At 40.4% G+C, this 16,009-nt stretch overlaps 1 protein-coding gene across 4 annotated transcripts in view; it reads left to right on the forward strand.

Annotated features, from left to right (window-relative positions):
- The window catches only part of ADHFE1 (alcohol dehydrogenase iron containing 1), a 34,636-nt gene extending 19,052 nt beyond the window's left edge, over positions 1–15,584 (forward strand). For all 4 annotated transcript variants that reach the window (XM_037058649.1, XM_037058652.1, XM_037058650.1 and 1 more), the window contains 6 exons: positions 139–291; positions 2,068–2,166; positions 5,364–5,442; positions 5,611–5,707; positions 8,281–8,438; positions 15,066–15,584. In XM_037058649.1, the coding sequence (XP_036914544.1) occupies positions 139–291; positions 2,068–2,166; positions 5,364–5,442; positions 5,611–5,707; positions 8,281–8,438; positions 15,066–15,149 (670 nt within the window). In that variant the 3' untranslated portion in view covers positions 15,150–15,584. The remainder of the gene's footprint in view (positions 1–138; positions 292–2,067; positions 2,167–5,363; positions 5,443–5,610; positions 5,708–8,280; positions 8,439–15,065) is intronic.
- The last annotated feature ends 425 nt before the right edge of the window (positions 15,585–16,009 follow it).

Raw genomic sequence — 16,009 nt, forward strand, 5'->3', positions numbered from 1 at the left:
GAGTTGACCAGTGGAATGTATTGTGGTTATCAGTGCCACATAGCACACCCACAGGGGAGTGAATGCATTTGTAATCCTAATGTTGGGAAGGAGGAAGACCGCACTTTCAATCTGTGTATCTTAAATACTTCTTGTTAGCCATGCCCTGGAGTCCTACACGGCCCTTCCCTACCACATGCGGAGCCCCTGCCCTTCAAATCCCATCGTTCGGCCAGCCTACCAGGGCAGCAACCCAATCAGTGACATCTGGGCAGTCCACGCCTTGCGGATCGTCGCTAAGTATCTAAAGAGGTATGCCACCCAGAGGGATAAAAATAGAAGAGAAAAACCACATTCCACCCTTACATAAAAGTAGCATGCCCGATCCTGATGTGTCTAGAGTAAGTCTCTTCACCAAAAGGTCAGTCCGTGGATTTAGAGAAACATCAGCAAACTTCTGGGAGCGTGAAGGGGGACAGTGGGGGGACATGTGATGACAGGTGAAAACTAGGTCCTTCAGTTTAAAAAGGCAAAGACTAAAAGGGAGCAAAATAGAAGCCTCTAATTTATGAAAGAGGCAGACACAAGGTTTATTCCCTGAAACCCCCAAACCAAAGCTAGGATGAGGGGAGATGTCCTTTCAGATTTGCCTACCAAGAGAACCACAGAGGCAGATGTTGGCTATGCCCATCTGAACCCTGGGCAAAGGCATACTCAGATGAGGCGTATTTAAGAATTAGATGTGTGGAGTTGTCTGTCCCAGGAGATATAAAAGGCTTCCTAAAAGGTTATGCAAGATTTATGAATGACATAGCCATAATAGGCCCCGGGGTGAGCAAATATATACTTAGAGGTGAAAGCTGATCCCCGAGACATGAAGACATCCACAAAGTCGGACTCACTTCTGTATTTACTTATAAAGGAGGGAAAGAACGTGGCAAGTTAGGCCTTGATGTGAGCATGGTGCCTCCTCTGGCCCAGAGCTGGAAGCTACCCTGAAGAGGAGACTAGACTGCATTTGTGGCAGAGCCAGGGGAAGGGACACCAAACTATTTCAGGCTTGTGGGGACCACTGGGGAGCACGGAAGCATTTGATTTGGTAGAAGCGGATACAGATAACTGTCAGCCAGTGTGTTCTGGCAGGAGCAGAAGGTTTGGCAGAGTAGCAGTGGACAGAGGAAAGGCTGAAACTCCATCATCGACTCTTTCATCTTGTTATTTGGGGAACACAGAGCAAACTCCGGGGTTTGGAAAGGAGACTCAAACACTCAGCCATTTCAAATGAAAGGGGGAAAAGGCCAGGGCACTCTTATTTCATAGCAGGAACCCTTAACTCCAGGCAAATCTCAAGCAAGTGAGAAGTGGTGTGCTTGCCAGTCTCAGGCTTCCTCCCTAGGGCAGGGTTTCCACACAGTGTGTGCAGGAAGGCTGAGCCGCTTCTGAAAGGGGCCTTTGAGGATTTGCTTTTCCAAAGTGGCACTGGGGACAAATAGAGCAAGCAAAAGCTGGTCCTACAATAACATCCCACTTCCACAATAATAAAGATTAAAATAACATGTGCAGTTTCCACAGATAACATAAGAAACCTCCAGTGGGTCCGACTGGGGCAGTGTCACAGAAAGAAAGATGGCTGGGCGGGCTGCGTGTAGTCTGCAGGTAGCCGGAGGCGACAGGGAGTCATTCCAGTAAACCCGTCTGGGCCCTGTGCATTCTGAGTGTATGTTTACTCTAAGGCCATTCACAGCTGCAGTCAAGGTCATTGACAAATGAAGAAGAAGAATGAGTCTCAGGGCACTTTGCTAGAGCAGCTCTCACAATCCAAGGGTCAGTGCTCTGCTTCCCCTGGCACTTTTATCACATGAGCAGCCTGACAACGTATTTATTATGCCTCTGCTGGAACCATTGATGAGAAAATGTTTACCCTCAGTTTTCCTTTAGAAGACAAGATGTCGTTTGAATAAGTTGCCTAATTTTTCTTCCTACCAAATAGCCTTTCTTTTTTTCCAGATTTTTCCCTAAGGCGGCTCTTTATTCAGTAGGAAATGCCAATGTTGATGTGTTATTGTTAGATATTTATATCATCCACAGAGCTGTCAGAAATCCTGATGATTTAGAAGCAAGGTCCAATATGCACTTGGCAAGTGCTTTTGCTGGCATTGGCTTTGGAAATGCTGGTGTTCATCTGTGGTGAGCAAATTTAAGGTTTTATTTCTTCACCTAAGCTATGGCTTTTTAATTTTTTTAATGTTTGTAACTTATGACAGGTGTTAAGATTTCAGCATGTTATAGAAAGAAGATAATTTAACTTAGCATCCGGGCATATATTTTTTAATATATATTTTATTGATTATACCATTACAGTTTTTCTATTCCCCCCCTTCATTCCCCTCCACCCTGCACACCCCCTCCCCCACCATTCTCTCCCCCTTAGTTTATAACCACGTGTCTCAAGTTCTTTAGATTCTATATTTCCCCTACAATTCTTGCCCTCCCCCCTATCTATTTTCTACCTACCCTCTATGCTATTTTCTGTACCTTCTCCCCCCTTCTCCTCCTCCCACTCCCCTGTTGCTAACCCTCCATGTGTTCTTCATTTCTATGGTTCCACTCCTGATCTAGCTGTCCTCTTGGTTTGCTTTTGTTTTAGGTGTGGTTGTTAATAACTGTGAGTTTGCTGTCCTTTCACTGTTCATATTTTTCATCTTCTTTTTCTTATATAAGTCCCTTTAGCATTTCATATAATAAGGGCTTGGTGATGATGAACTCCTTGAACTTGACCTTATCTGAGAAGCACTTTATCTGTCCTTCCATTCTAAATGAAAGTTTTGCTGGATAAAGCAATCTTGGCTGTAGGTCTTTGGATTTCATGACTTGGAATACTTCTTTCCAGCCCCTTCTTGCCTGTAAGGTCTCTTTTGAGAAATCTGCTGACAGTCTGATGGGTACTCCTTTGTAGGTGACTGTCCCCTTATCTCTTGCTGCTTCTAGGATTCTCTCCTTCATTTTAATCTTGGCTAATGTAATTATGATGTGCCTTGGTGTGTTCCTTCTTGGGTCCAACTTCTTTGGGACTCTCTGAGCTTCCTGGATTTCCTGGAAGTCTATTTCCTTTGCCAGACTGGGGAAGTTCTCCTTTATTATTTGTTCAAATAAGTGTTCCACTCGTGGCTGTTTCTTTCCCCCTTCTGGTACCCCTATAATCCAGATGTTGGAACGTTTAAAGATGTCCTGGAGGTTCCTAAGCCTCTCCTCATTTTTTTGAATTCTCATTTCTTCATTCCTTTCTGGTTCGATGTTTTGTTCTTCCTTTTGGTCCATTCCATTGACTTGAGAACCACACATTGATATTTCTCTCCTCTCCTTCCCTTCCCCTCTAAAGATAAATAAATAAAATTTTTTTAAAAATCCACAAAATATAGATATTTTGTTCTAATCTCTCACAAAAAGAGAGATCAGAATCTTTGCCATTAGCCCAGAATTAACCTGCTTAATCAGAACTGTATTGATATATTGCCTTAAAATTGATACCAGTGAACACTGAGGATTGAGAATAGGCCTTTGCTAAGGAGGGAACAATAAAATAAATGGCCACCCCAAATCTTCTGCTTAGAAGCACACCGATTATCACTCTTCCCAAAAAGCAGGTAAACAAAATCTACCAAAGTCTGAAAAATGTATTTACCCTTCGTCCCACTAATATTACTTCTAGAAATGTATCCTAAAAAAATAATCATATGACCAAAGTGTTTTTTTAATAAGGATAATCACCTAAGTGTTATTTATAACTGAAAAATTTGGAAATACCCTAAATTTCCTACAGTTTGGGAATGGTTCACTAAAGAGCAGTACTTAAAGAATAAAATAAGGCTATTAAAAATAATGTTTTAGGCCACAGCTGGTGTGATTTGGTTAGGTATTGTCCTGCAACCCAAAAGGGCACTGGTTATTTCTGGTTGGGGCACATGCCTGGGGTGCAGGTTCAGTCCCATGTCAGGACACATACAGAAAGCAACTGATGGACGTTTCTCTGTCACATCGATGTTTCTCCCCCTCTCTCTAACCCTCCCTTCCCCTCTCTCTAAATCAAAATGATAATAAAATTTAAAAATAATGTTTTAGAAGAATATAAAATGATATGGGAAAATGTTTACAAAGAATATTAAGTAACAAAAGCATTGTTTAAAACTGAGTGCACAGTAGGATCATATATTAAAGATATGCAAAAGAAGAGGAGGAGGAAATAATTCTATAATAGTTATTTTGAGGAAAGAGGATTATGGATTATATTAATGTCTTTACAAAGAACATATATAACTATTAAAATAAGAGAAACAAACTAAAATATTGGCTGTCATTGGAAAGGTACCTTTGAAATCTGCATGAACTCTTTCATATCGTGAAAACACACTCAATGATAATTTTCTGAATACTCTTGAGCCTGGAAAAGTAAAACACACTGAAAAATATCCAACAAAGCAGGGGAACCAAAGCTTTCTGCCTCATGAAAGATGATAGGCAAAGGTAACCTTTTTTGAGGGGAATAGATAATTATATAGTTCACCAAAAATTTCATTTTCTGTGAAATGTAAATCTCTTGGTGAATAAGTGCAAAGCTATCCAATAACCCATATTAACTGACCTACAGACCATTTTACTATTATAAAACATTTTATTTTTAATATATTAATTGTAACTTTATTAACTTCTCACAATCTGTATTTTGAGTCATCTGTTAAACTATAATATTATCCTATTTATTCATTAAGAATTCAAGAGGCTATAAAAAGGTTTTCCAGTAAAGCAAACTTCACCCTCTCCCCAGACTCCCACAAATGAAAAGCCATTTCTTGAAAGTCTTTCAGGTTAGAATAGTCATTTATGATTCGACTCCATTAGTACGTGACGTTCAGAAGGCTGTATCAGTTATTGGTGGTACAGAGGGCTGGCAGGTGAAGCCTGCATGTCCAATGCAGCCCATCCTGCTTCATAAAACCCCCACCAGCACTGTCAGCTTGCACGGGAGCGCACCGCCCAAGTATTGCAGAGCACGATGGAAAACGCATGCCCCGAAACTTATTAAAGAAACTTCAAAGTGAATTCTCAAATTCTTCAAGATTATAAGATTAACCAATGTATTTGGAGGGAATCTTCTGCATCGATACATTTTAATGGCATACAGTTTTATGAGCATTTGAATTTAAACATTTCAGAGCTTTTGTTATGAATAACACCAAATATCAAGTGCATAATAATATATCCTTATAGCAAAGAAAACAGAATGTGTAACTTGTGAGGCTGTGAAGGGCTCTCCCATAAGAGATCTTTGCATTGACTTGAATTTCTGATACCTGCATGTCAACATAAAGACTTTCTTTCTTTTCTAGCCATGGAATGTCTTACCCAATTTCAGGCTTAGTGAAGACATATAAAGCAAAGGATTATAATGTGGATCACCCATTGGTGGTAAAATCATCATAATTTCTTTGATTAAACCTTACATTCCTTGTAATTGCTATAATTTTTTTTTGCCAATTCTTGATTGCTTGGAGCACAGGGCAAAGTAATTTAATATCTAACATGCAGGTGGAAGACCAGCTTGCCCAATCCGTCCCCTGTTCTCTTTCTCTGCAGCCCCATGGCCTGTCTGTGGTGCTGACCTCCCCAGCCGTGTTCACTTTCACAGCGCAGATGTTTCCTGAGCGGCACCTGGAGACTGCAGAAATACTGGGTATGAACCATTACTCATAATTCTCTGACCCACATAGGGGGAGCATTTCCTGGGGTTGCTTCTGAAAATAAACCATAAAAAGTAATACTAAAAAAATGTTGCTTTGAGATAGTTTAATAATAACTTGTCAGTGACCTGCTCCAGGTCCCAACTAGCATTAAAATTCTTTAAGTTTGCATATCTAAGAGCTTGTTACCAATGAAATGGAACCAAATATCACTTAAGTTTAGAATAACCATATTTCCACTTTTTATCTCCAAGGAAATGAAACTGTAAATACTGCAAAATGTTATAAATGGCTGTTAGTGTGTTTAATAGATAATGAAATGAATTTAATTCCCAATTGTAGAGAGTCTAAACAATTGGGAACCTTCTAAAAAGATCACCAGAGAAGAATATCTTGCTGCTCTGTAGAATAAGTAATGTCTATGATAAGATGCTAACGAGAAAAAATATACCCAGGAAAGCTTAGTTAAGTAAAATTTTGGTATTTTTCTAAAATGAGAACTCTTTTAAGTAGATGAGTATTTTTTCATAACTTTCCAGACATTTTATTCCTCTACTTGTATTTAGGGTAGGAAGGGAAAGGCTAAGAAGAAAACTTCATCATGCTCCCCTAGCACCAGCTGTTGGAGAGGGATTTCCAAGAAAGTGGGAATGACCACAGACATCCTTCCGCGGGGCCGCTTCACTCTAGCTTCTCTCTGACGTGCTGACCTTTGTGCTTTTTGCTGAGTTCCAGTGCTGGGCTGGGAATGTCACAAAAGAAGTTCGGGGGCAGAGGAACGATGCTGAGAGCCTGCTTTTCGAGCAAGTGCTGTCGGAAATGTGGGCCCACTTTACCAAGGATCATCTGTTCCTTTTCCCTTTGATACTAGGGACAGTGTTCACCCATTTGTTGGGACTCAGATGCCTTTGCTAATATGCAAACAGTGTATGTAAATAGGCAGGAGCCCACATAGTAGGCTAAATGGATGATAAATAGGAAAAGCTGAGAGAACTTGCAGCTAACATTCTAGACAACCAACAGAATTACTGAAAAAAGCAATTTCTCTGTTAGACAAAAACAAGGCAGGAAGAACCCACCAATTCTTCTTGTATCAGAAATTTTGTTTAATATTAATTCTACACTTAGCCATTAATATTGCGATTCCCTAAGTAATCTTAGATTTTCATAGCTTTGTACCAATGTATTCTCTTTCTTTACCCTACCCTTTTCTCTAAAACACTTCATAGGAAACCCCAGACGTTTGATGGTGTGTTATGGCAGCAATCCAAGAAAATAGAAATCTCGTAACTCATATCGCATGTTGCGTCTCTACCTACTCCATGTTTTAGCTGCGCTACATAACTTAGACTGGTCTTGTCAGGCAAGGTTTATGCTCCCTCCAGCTGCTCCACCAGCTAGCCCTGTATCTGGTTCTATCTATCCTTTCCTGGATTACTAAAACAGTTCCCACTGTCCTAGAAGACCAAGAGGTTAAAACTGATTTAATAATGTGCTTCAGTGTGGAGGTGAACTGCATTCTAGTCTCCTTTTGAACAATACAGAAAAAGTGGACTTGGATGGCAGCAGAGGAAGTGGGGTAGTAACTAACGCTACATTCCACCTGTAAATTGCTCCACTTTCGGGCAGTGAATGCATTCAACTAGAATAGATGGGGTGAGGGGTGCCAAGGCTTTGGGATCTGTTCCCTTCATCTGGGAACTTTTGCTGCCACCTTTCCTGAGGGTGGAACCCCTTGGCTCTTCCAGGTTGATGTCTCTATAATTTTGTGTATTAATCATTAATCATGTCTAAAATTCTGTCCTTCAAATCTCCAACCCTTAGCAACCTTCTCTCCTTTCACCAATGTCATCATCTACATATTAAACACTGTTTTCTGAGAGTCTCCACGTTCTTGGTTCTGCCTGACTAGTTCTGTAGTATTTATTTAGAGAAACCTGCTTTGCCCCTTGGTAACAAAGTCCAAAATAAAAACTTTTATAGGGAGGAAATGCTTCCTTGCCTACTTATACATAATCCATTTGTGTCATTTTCTTCCTTTTTTGGCAGTTAGTGTTGGAGTTTTTGTGCTTATATATATCCTTGTCTCACAAAGTGTTTTTGCAAAGGGTTTGTCTTTTCCTTAGATGTTGCTTATGAGAAAAGACATTGAACGTGTAAAACCTCTAGATGTCAGCAAATTGCAAGCCTTGAAAGTTACATAAGCTGTGTTTTCTTCCACAAATGCTCCTTCTTCCTCATCCAAACACCAGCGTTCTTTCTTGGTCTCCTTCCGGTGCCTCTTTTCTTGGCTCTGTTCCTTGTCCTCCCACCCCACAAAGGGTGAGCAGCCCTTTGGAAAGGTGAGAGCCAGGTTAGCCGCCCCAGCAACTTCTCTGTGCTGGCCGGGCCCATCTGTCTTCCGTGGCACTGCCCGCTGGGCCAACCTCCAGGTGGAGACACATTGGTGCCCTTGTGCTCCGTGTGAGGGAGCCAGCAGTAGGTTATATATCAGCTATCGTGGGACTGAATTACACCTAGGGCCAGCTTCCTCCTCGGTCTACAGTCAGCGCTTTGTGTCTCCTAGGAGCTGACACCCGCACTGCCAGGATCGCAGATGCTGGGCTTGTTTTAGCCGACACACTCCGGAAACTCTTATTCGATCTGAATGTGGATGATGGCCTAGCTGCCATTGGTTACTCCAAGGTTGATATCCCTGCGTTAGTGAAAGGAACGCTGCCCCAGGTAAGAGACGCAGTGCATCCTCACTTCCTTCTAGAAGCTGCAGGAAAGATGTTGTCCACTCGGCGCTTGATGCGGGAACTGCAAACCGAGGGTCCTCCCGTGGCTCTCAGGTCTCCTCCCCACCAGCGGGCAGATCCCCCCCTTCCCCAGGGGGATGGGGCCTCGGCTCCCTCACCTTTATATTCCTCCATAAAACTGTGGCATGTGTGAAACTTTTATGATATAACTCAAAGGAGCCTTTATAAAAATTCAAGGCAAAACCAACCATAGTTATATTGAGGTATGGCGAAATTTCCCTTTTCTCCATTTCTCCTCTTTTTGGAGTTCCCTATAAAACTATATGAAGCTGCTACAAAAGAGCCACTAAAACTGTTTTCCCTCATAAAGAATTACAGATTCCTACAGTTTTGTGAAGAATAGACATGGTGTTTATGACTACCACAAAATCACTTTTTAACATATTTGGGAGATTATATATTTTATACATATACACATGAAAAATATAGCATACGTATCTGTGTCACTTTGGGTCTTATTTCACTTATTTAAATGTTGCTAAAGAATTCATTTTTTATTTTTTTAAATATTTGTTTACTTTTAGAGAAAGGGGAGAGGAGGGAGGAAAAGAGGGAGAGAAATATCACTGTATGGTATCCTCTTGCACACCCTCCAAATAGATATCTGGCCTGCAACCCAAGCATGTCCCCTGACTGGGAACTGAACTGGTGACCCTTTGGTCCGCATGCTGGCACTCAGTCCACTGAGCCATACCAGCCAGGGCTACATGTTGCTAAAGAACTTAAACTGAGCTGCCACCCTGTATTTGGTAGAGGAACCATAATAGATGCCGAGTTTCCCCTCTGGAGGTTCTCAGGAAGAGAGTTTGTTCTTCATCGGACGTCTCTTCCGTGTAGGATCAGGTACCCTGGTGCTATAGCATCAGATCCTAACAGGTCAAAACCTTAAAATAGAGAGCCAGAGCCATGAGTACTCAGTGTGTGGAACACACTAGGCTCACCATGCTGAGTGCTCACTTAGTCCTCCTGTCCAGAATGGGAAAGGCAAGAGCACTTAAACATTATGAGGACATGAAGATAAGGCATGTCTGCCCAAAGATATTCACACATCTACCCCTGAATTTTGAACAGAGTTAACAGCTGGAATATCCACTCACACAGCGTCCTGCTCAATTAAGCAAGGGCTTGACACTAGCTTCATCCTCACTTAACAAATACTTAGAGTGTTGAAGACCTCAGCTCAGATAAGATATTTGTTTGGGTTTACTCCTGTCCACAGGAGCCAAGACGGTAACAGCAATGAACAAAGTAATTTAAGGCAGTAGTGAGTGGTGGGGACTTTGGTGAACTGGAAAGCACATGGCTCATTTCATTGGGTAAGCCTCTTTTCAGCTAAAATTTATTATCTTCAAGTAGAAATTCAGATCCTAGTGTTGGTAGAACTTTCAGTTTTCAAGCAAAATCCACACTCTGAGTATTTGTGTTGATTTCCCTGGTATCCCAATGTACAAACCAAACATGGCCCATGGGTCATAAGTTTCCCTGATTTAGACTGAAGATCAGTCTAAGTGGACTCTATTGCATCTAAAAATATAAATGAATGTGAAAAAGAGGAGTCTGAAAGTGTAGCAAAGCTCCTAGGCTAACTTACAAACTCTAGGTCCTAACCCACAAGTCCCAGGGACTAAATGACCAAAAAATATGACCATCCCAGTTTTTCCATCCAAATCTACTAGACTGTAAATTTGGCTGTAATAAGGCTGAAACCTGTCTCTTCTGGTCATCCATCCTCTATTGTATCTAGCATGGGCTAGTAAACATGTTAAATGAACACATACCTGCAGCCCTCCCCTCCTAAACCTGCTGTCTAGGTGAGCTTAATGGGTGAATGGTGGTAACTTTTTGAGAAGTTTTCTTAGATTTAATAGGATCAACCCATGACAAGGAGTGATAAAAGCCTGTCCAGGGACACCAGAGACCAAACGGCATCACAATTTTGATGTAGCTCTGGCTCTTATAGTATGCTCCTAATTATAATGTCATTCTGCAAAGGGTCCTCCAAAAAGTTCTGCTTCTATAGCCCAGGAAAGTGTTCAGGAATATGTGTTCGTCAACCTCTATGAATGGTATCCATGATTTTCAGGTGAAACTGTATGATTTTTTTTGCCATATAATTGCTGGTGGCAATGCATCTTCCAGCCATCAGGACACATTGACAAGTGTTTACTGTTTTAATTCTGCTGTACCCAGACTTCCGCTTTCAGAAGCTATTCCAGATTAACATTTGAGACCATCCACTAAAATAGCAAGTTGAATAGGTTTCATTCTGAATACCACAGCATACATGTCATACTGGGAAATACAGATAGCAAAACCTTAATTAGACAAAACTAATTTCTTTGTTTCACAAAAGATGCAAGATAGATTGAATCTTTAGAATACTGGTCCTGTTTATAGAATAGAACTCCCTCAGGCTGTCCCAACAGGTATGCTGCCTATTTTCTCTTGATTATGTTAGAAACACAGTTAATTTGAATTAACTGTCACATTTGGAGTCAATGTCATATATGTGATATATACAGAGAGAGAGAGATATATAAATAGACATACAGATATATAGATATACATGTAGAAAAAAGAGAGAGGTATATTCATAGGACTTTAGAAGGAATCTTAGAAATAAGCTTGTCTTGCCAATGAAGGACTATGGGTTTTTTGTTGGGCAGCAGTAAACATTTCCCAGGAGTGCTCTAGCAACTTTAGAACTTACGTATGCAGCGCACTAATCTTCACTTATTAGTATCTGCAGGATTTAAGGTAGTGAAGGGGATCTACTTACTCCTGCAAAAAAGGTTGTTTCATATAGTCAACATCTGATAAAGCTTCTTTTATGTTCAGAGAGGAGGGATTGGTTTTCTCTGGAGGGAACAACCAGGCCAGTATTCTTGACCAAACACCCGGCTCATGCTGTCAGTGGCAAATAGCAGTCCTGTGTGCAGAGGCCTCCAACGGCCGTAGCCAGGCTGCGAGGGGAGTGGGCGAGAATAAATTAATCTTCCCGGCTGGATTTCTGAAACCTCTGGAAAGAAACATTTACATTTCAAATCAAAACATTTCATTACTGAGGAGAGCTGTCTACCAAAATGAGTGCTTCCAATCCCTGGCAGGCAGACCAGCTGAGATGTTATTTTATGAATGTGCTAAAAGTAGTAGTCTGGGTTTATTTCAGTGCCCGTGTTAATCAGTTGTCTTTTGGTCTTACACATTTATAAATAACAGCACACTACAGAGCACATCTTAATTTTAAGAGTGTAGCTTTTATTGGCATCGATGACATGCATGAGGATATATCACAAACTTTACGTCCTTGCCCCTGTTGAACCAGTCATTGGGGGTTAGAAATCTAAAAGAGAAACTCAGTTCAGCCTGGCCTGAAGTACTTCTGAGGGTCTTGAACTACTTCACCAAAGATGAACTGTATCATTTTAAGGGCCCTTTGCTCATCCAGTAAGAGTCCTTTATCAACAGTATAATGGAGCCCTGGCTGGTGTAGCTCAGTGGATTGAGCGTGGGCCTGCGAACCACACAATCGCGGTTCGATTCCCAGTCAGGGCACATGCCTGGGTTGCAGGCCAGTTCCCAGCAGGGGACTCACAAAAGGCAACCATACATTGATACTTCTCTCCTTCTCTCCTTCCCTTCCCCTCTAAAGATAAAAACAAACAAACAGAATAATGGGACAGAAATCTTTGGCCATAGCAAATCCTGAACTTCAGTTCTTGACCCTGCCACAAAGGTGTGCATAGGGTGTGCATAGGTCACCGTGAACAAGTGTCTGTCTTGCTATGGCTTTTCAACATTCCTTAGTCTCTAAGAGATCAGCTGGGATGTATGATTGTACATTGGTTCTACTCATACTTGTCAACATTGTTCCCTTTCCTTCTGCCATCTGTCCATCCATTCTTCTTTTCTTAAAACTTATTTTCTTTATTTTTTGAAAGATTTTATTTATTTATTTTTAGAGAGAGGGAAAGGGAGGGAGAAAGTGAGGGAGAGAAACATCAATGATGTACAAGAGAAACATGGATTGGTTGCCTCTTGCACATCCCCAACTGGGGCCCCAGCCTGTGACCCAGGCATGTGCCCTGACCAGGAATCGAACCTGCAAACTGAGCCACACCAGCCAGTGCAAGGTTTATGTTTTCAATTGTGGTAAAATATACCTAAAAAAATCAACTGTTTTAACCAAAATTAATGGCATTTAACTAATTTAATGCCATTAAGTATATTTATAATTTTATGGAACCATCACCACTGTCCATTTCCAGAACTGTTTAATCAGCCCAAATTGAAGCTCCGTTCTATTGTTTAATGGCAAGTAACATTACCATTGTCCCCTTTCTCCCCTTTCCCCAGCCTCTATTTTACTTTCCTGGTAACCTCTATTTTACTTTCTGTCTTTATGAATTTGCCTGTGTTGGGTACTTCATGTAAGTGGACTTATACAATATCTGTCTTATTGTTTTTGCCCTACTTCACTTAGTATAATGTCTTCAGTATTTTAGAATTCCATTCCTTTTTATGGCTGACTAATATTCCTTTTGTAGCTATACCATATTTTGCCTATTTATTTATTTGCAGATAGCCTCTTGGGTTGATTCCACCTATTGGCTATTGCATATAATGCTGCTAAGAACATTGGTTTAAAAGAACCATTGGTTTAAAAGCACCTGTTTTACTCCCTAATTGCAATTTATTTTGGTCTGCTAGGAATAGAATTGTTGGACCACATGGTAATTCTATGTTAGCTTTTGAGGAACTGCCAAACTATTTTCCACAGAAGCTGTACCATTTTACTTTCCCACCAACAGTGCACTAGGGCTCCGGTTTTCCACATCTAACACTTGTTAAACACTTTTTCTTTGAAGTATATTTTATTGATTATGCTATTACCGTTGTCCCCTTCTACCCGGAATTCCTCCAGCATTCCCTGCCACTTAGTTCATGTCCATGGGTTGTACATATAAGTTCTTTGGCTTCTCCATTTCCCATACTATTCTTAACGTCTCCTGTCTATTTTGTACCTACCATTTATGCTTCTTGTTCTCTGTACCTTTTTCTCCATTCTGCCCCCATCCCCTCCCCACTGATAACCTTCCATGTGATCTCCATTTCTGTGATTCTGTTCCTGTTCTAGTTGTTTGCTTCATTTGTTTTTAGATTCAGTTGTCGATAGTTATGAATTTAAGAGTCCTTTCAAGGAGAACAAAGGGCTGAAGGGGACTTAGATTTGGATTCTGGTGGAATGGGAAGTGGAAGCAGTCAGATCTGGGATTCATTTTTGTGGTTGGTCTGACAGACTTCGATGGATTTGACATGTAGGGAAAGATAAAGAGGAATCAGAGGTGACTGCTAGGTATTTGCCTTAGTGATTGGGTGTCATTTCTGAGATAATGAAAATGTGTGAATTTTGACATGCCAATATCCCCCCTCCCACCATCTTCATTAATTCAACAAATAACTGTTGTGGACCCATTTGTGTGCTGAGAACTCTGGGAGGTGCTGAGCATGGAATGAACGTAGCCCTGCCCTCATGGACCTTCCCTATTCCACAAGTTGTGCTCCCAAACAAGCGCTAATCACAAGAAAACAGACTGAGAGACCCATGAAAATGGAACCCCCCAAACTGCTACATTTCTTAATTTAATTTAGGCCCAGAAATTTGGACATAGTCATTATAGTATCTTTTAATCCCTTGTCCCAGACAGGGATTATACAGGAGTTGAAATAGCAAAAGCATGCGCTGGCTAGCTTTGCTATCTTGATTTAGCAATCATTGGAAAATTAAGCAAGGCACCGAATGTGTTTGGGAAGGCAAAGATAAAACCTTAGTTAATATTTTAAAAGGAGCCACTTGTTGCCTGTAGCCTGAAAGTTATGTCTCAATGAAATTCTTTTGAATCTACCTGAAGTCCAAGTTGCAAAATATACAGTCTTTGAAGTCAGGGACAGCTGGTTCTATGTCCTTTGGCTGCACATGCTGTGCCTGGGACAGGGCTCTCTGCACACACAAAACTGGCTGAGGTTGCTGACCAATGCTGTTTGGTCATTATAGGAGCTGTTTTTCCTAAGGTTGCTTTGGTTCTGTACATTTGGGAAGAAGGCTATTGCCAGGGCATAAGGCAAGGACAAGAAGGCAAGGCATAGGCTTTTGAAAGTTGTACAGCATAGGGAATTTAGTCAATAATAGTGTTATAACTGTGTATGGTGTCAGGTGAATACTTGAAATATTGGGAGGACCACTTTGTAAAGTACATGCTTGTCTAACCACTATGCTGTACACTTGAAACTAATACAAAATACTATTGAATGTAAACTACAACTTAAAAATGAAATTTAAAAAAAGAAAGCTTTTTGTGAAAGAGGCATCACTTTGATAAACTTCTGAGTTGCAAATCAGCTAGTATGAAGCAAACAAGAAATATGATTTTTAAAGATACAACTATTATCAAGTCATTGTTTCTTATGCCCAAGTTCATTTGTATAACGTAGTACCTTTTACAAACTGCCCTTTCAAAGCCCTGAGTAACTCCTTTTTTTAATGTTTCAGGAAAGGGTTACCAAGCTTGCACCACGCCCTCAGTCAGAAGAGGATCTGTCTGCCCTGTTTGAAGCTTCCATGAAACTGTATTAATTTTTATTTTCACCTAAAGAATTAGCATCAGCTCTCATAGTTCTGAGCTGAGAAGTTGGTCTAGCCAGAGCTTTGTCTTCTCATCTCCATACATAACCTATCTGTTACCAGTTTGAACATGATAATGAATTTATCCTGCAGAAGACTCCAAGATGCACAAGGTTGAGCTACTTCCATAATAAAATACAGGCTAGAAAAATGCCCCCAGTGTTGGGCCCTGGTTTGTGTTCCTGCCCTGAACTCTGCAGACTGGCCCTGCTTCATATATCAAGTGGGTGAAAACTCAGTGTGTATCAAAAGTGTGAATGCACATTTTTGCCCAGTAATCCATGTCTAAAAATTTATACTATAAAAGTTCTCACATGAAGGTGTGAAGAAATACAGCAAGGATGTTTCTGGCAGCACTTTTTCTAATAAAATTTGAAAGAACCTAAATATTCATTAATAATGTATTGATAAATAAATTATAGTATATTAAATAATAGAATGCCATCATGCTATTAATAAGAATGAGTGAAACTACTGGAAATATGTTTGTGATATACCGCTAAGTTGGAAAAAAGTAAGTTGCAGAAAAATTATTAGTATGGTCTGATTTTTGTGTTTTTAATTGTAAATAAATATATGTCTATATATACATAGAAAAGAAGGATACAACCAAAATATTAAAAGTTATCACTGCAGAAATAGAATTTAGGACAGAGAGAATTAAAATATTCAGTTTATATTTTATACTTTCACTTTTTATTTTAAGAACATTTATGTTGTTTGGATTTGTTACAACAGCATAGATCTTCTCATCTGAAAGTGGGGAGAAAATAAAAATATCACTTTACAGTTTTAGGTCAGATTTATCATAT

The sequence above is a fragment of the Sturnira hondurensis genome, unplaced genomic scaffold (assembly GCF_014824575.4).
Source record: "Sturnira hondurensis isolate 20B ecotype Veracruz unplaced genomic scaffold, ASM1482457v3 Scaffold0010128, whole genome shotgun sequence".
NCBI classification, from domain to species: Eukaryota; Metazoa; Chordata; class Mammalia; order Chiroptera; family Phyllostomidae; genus Sturnira; species Sturnira hondurensis.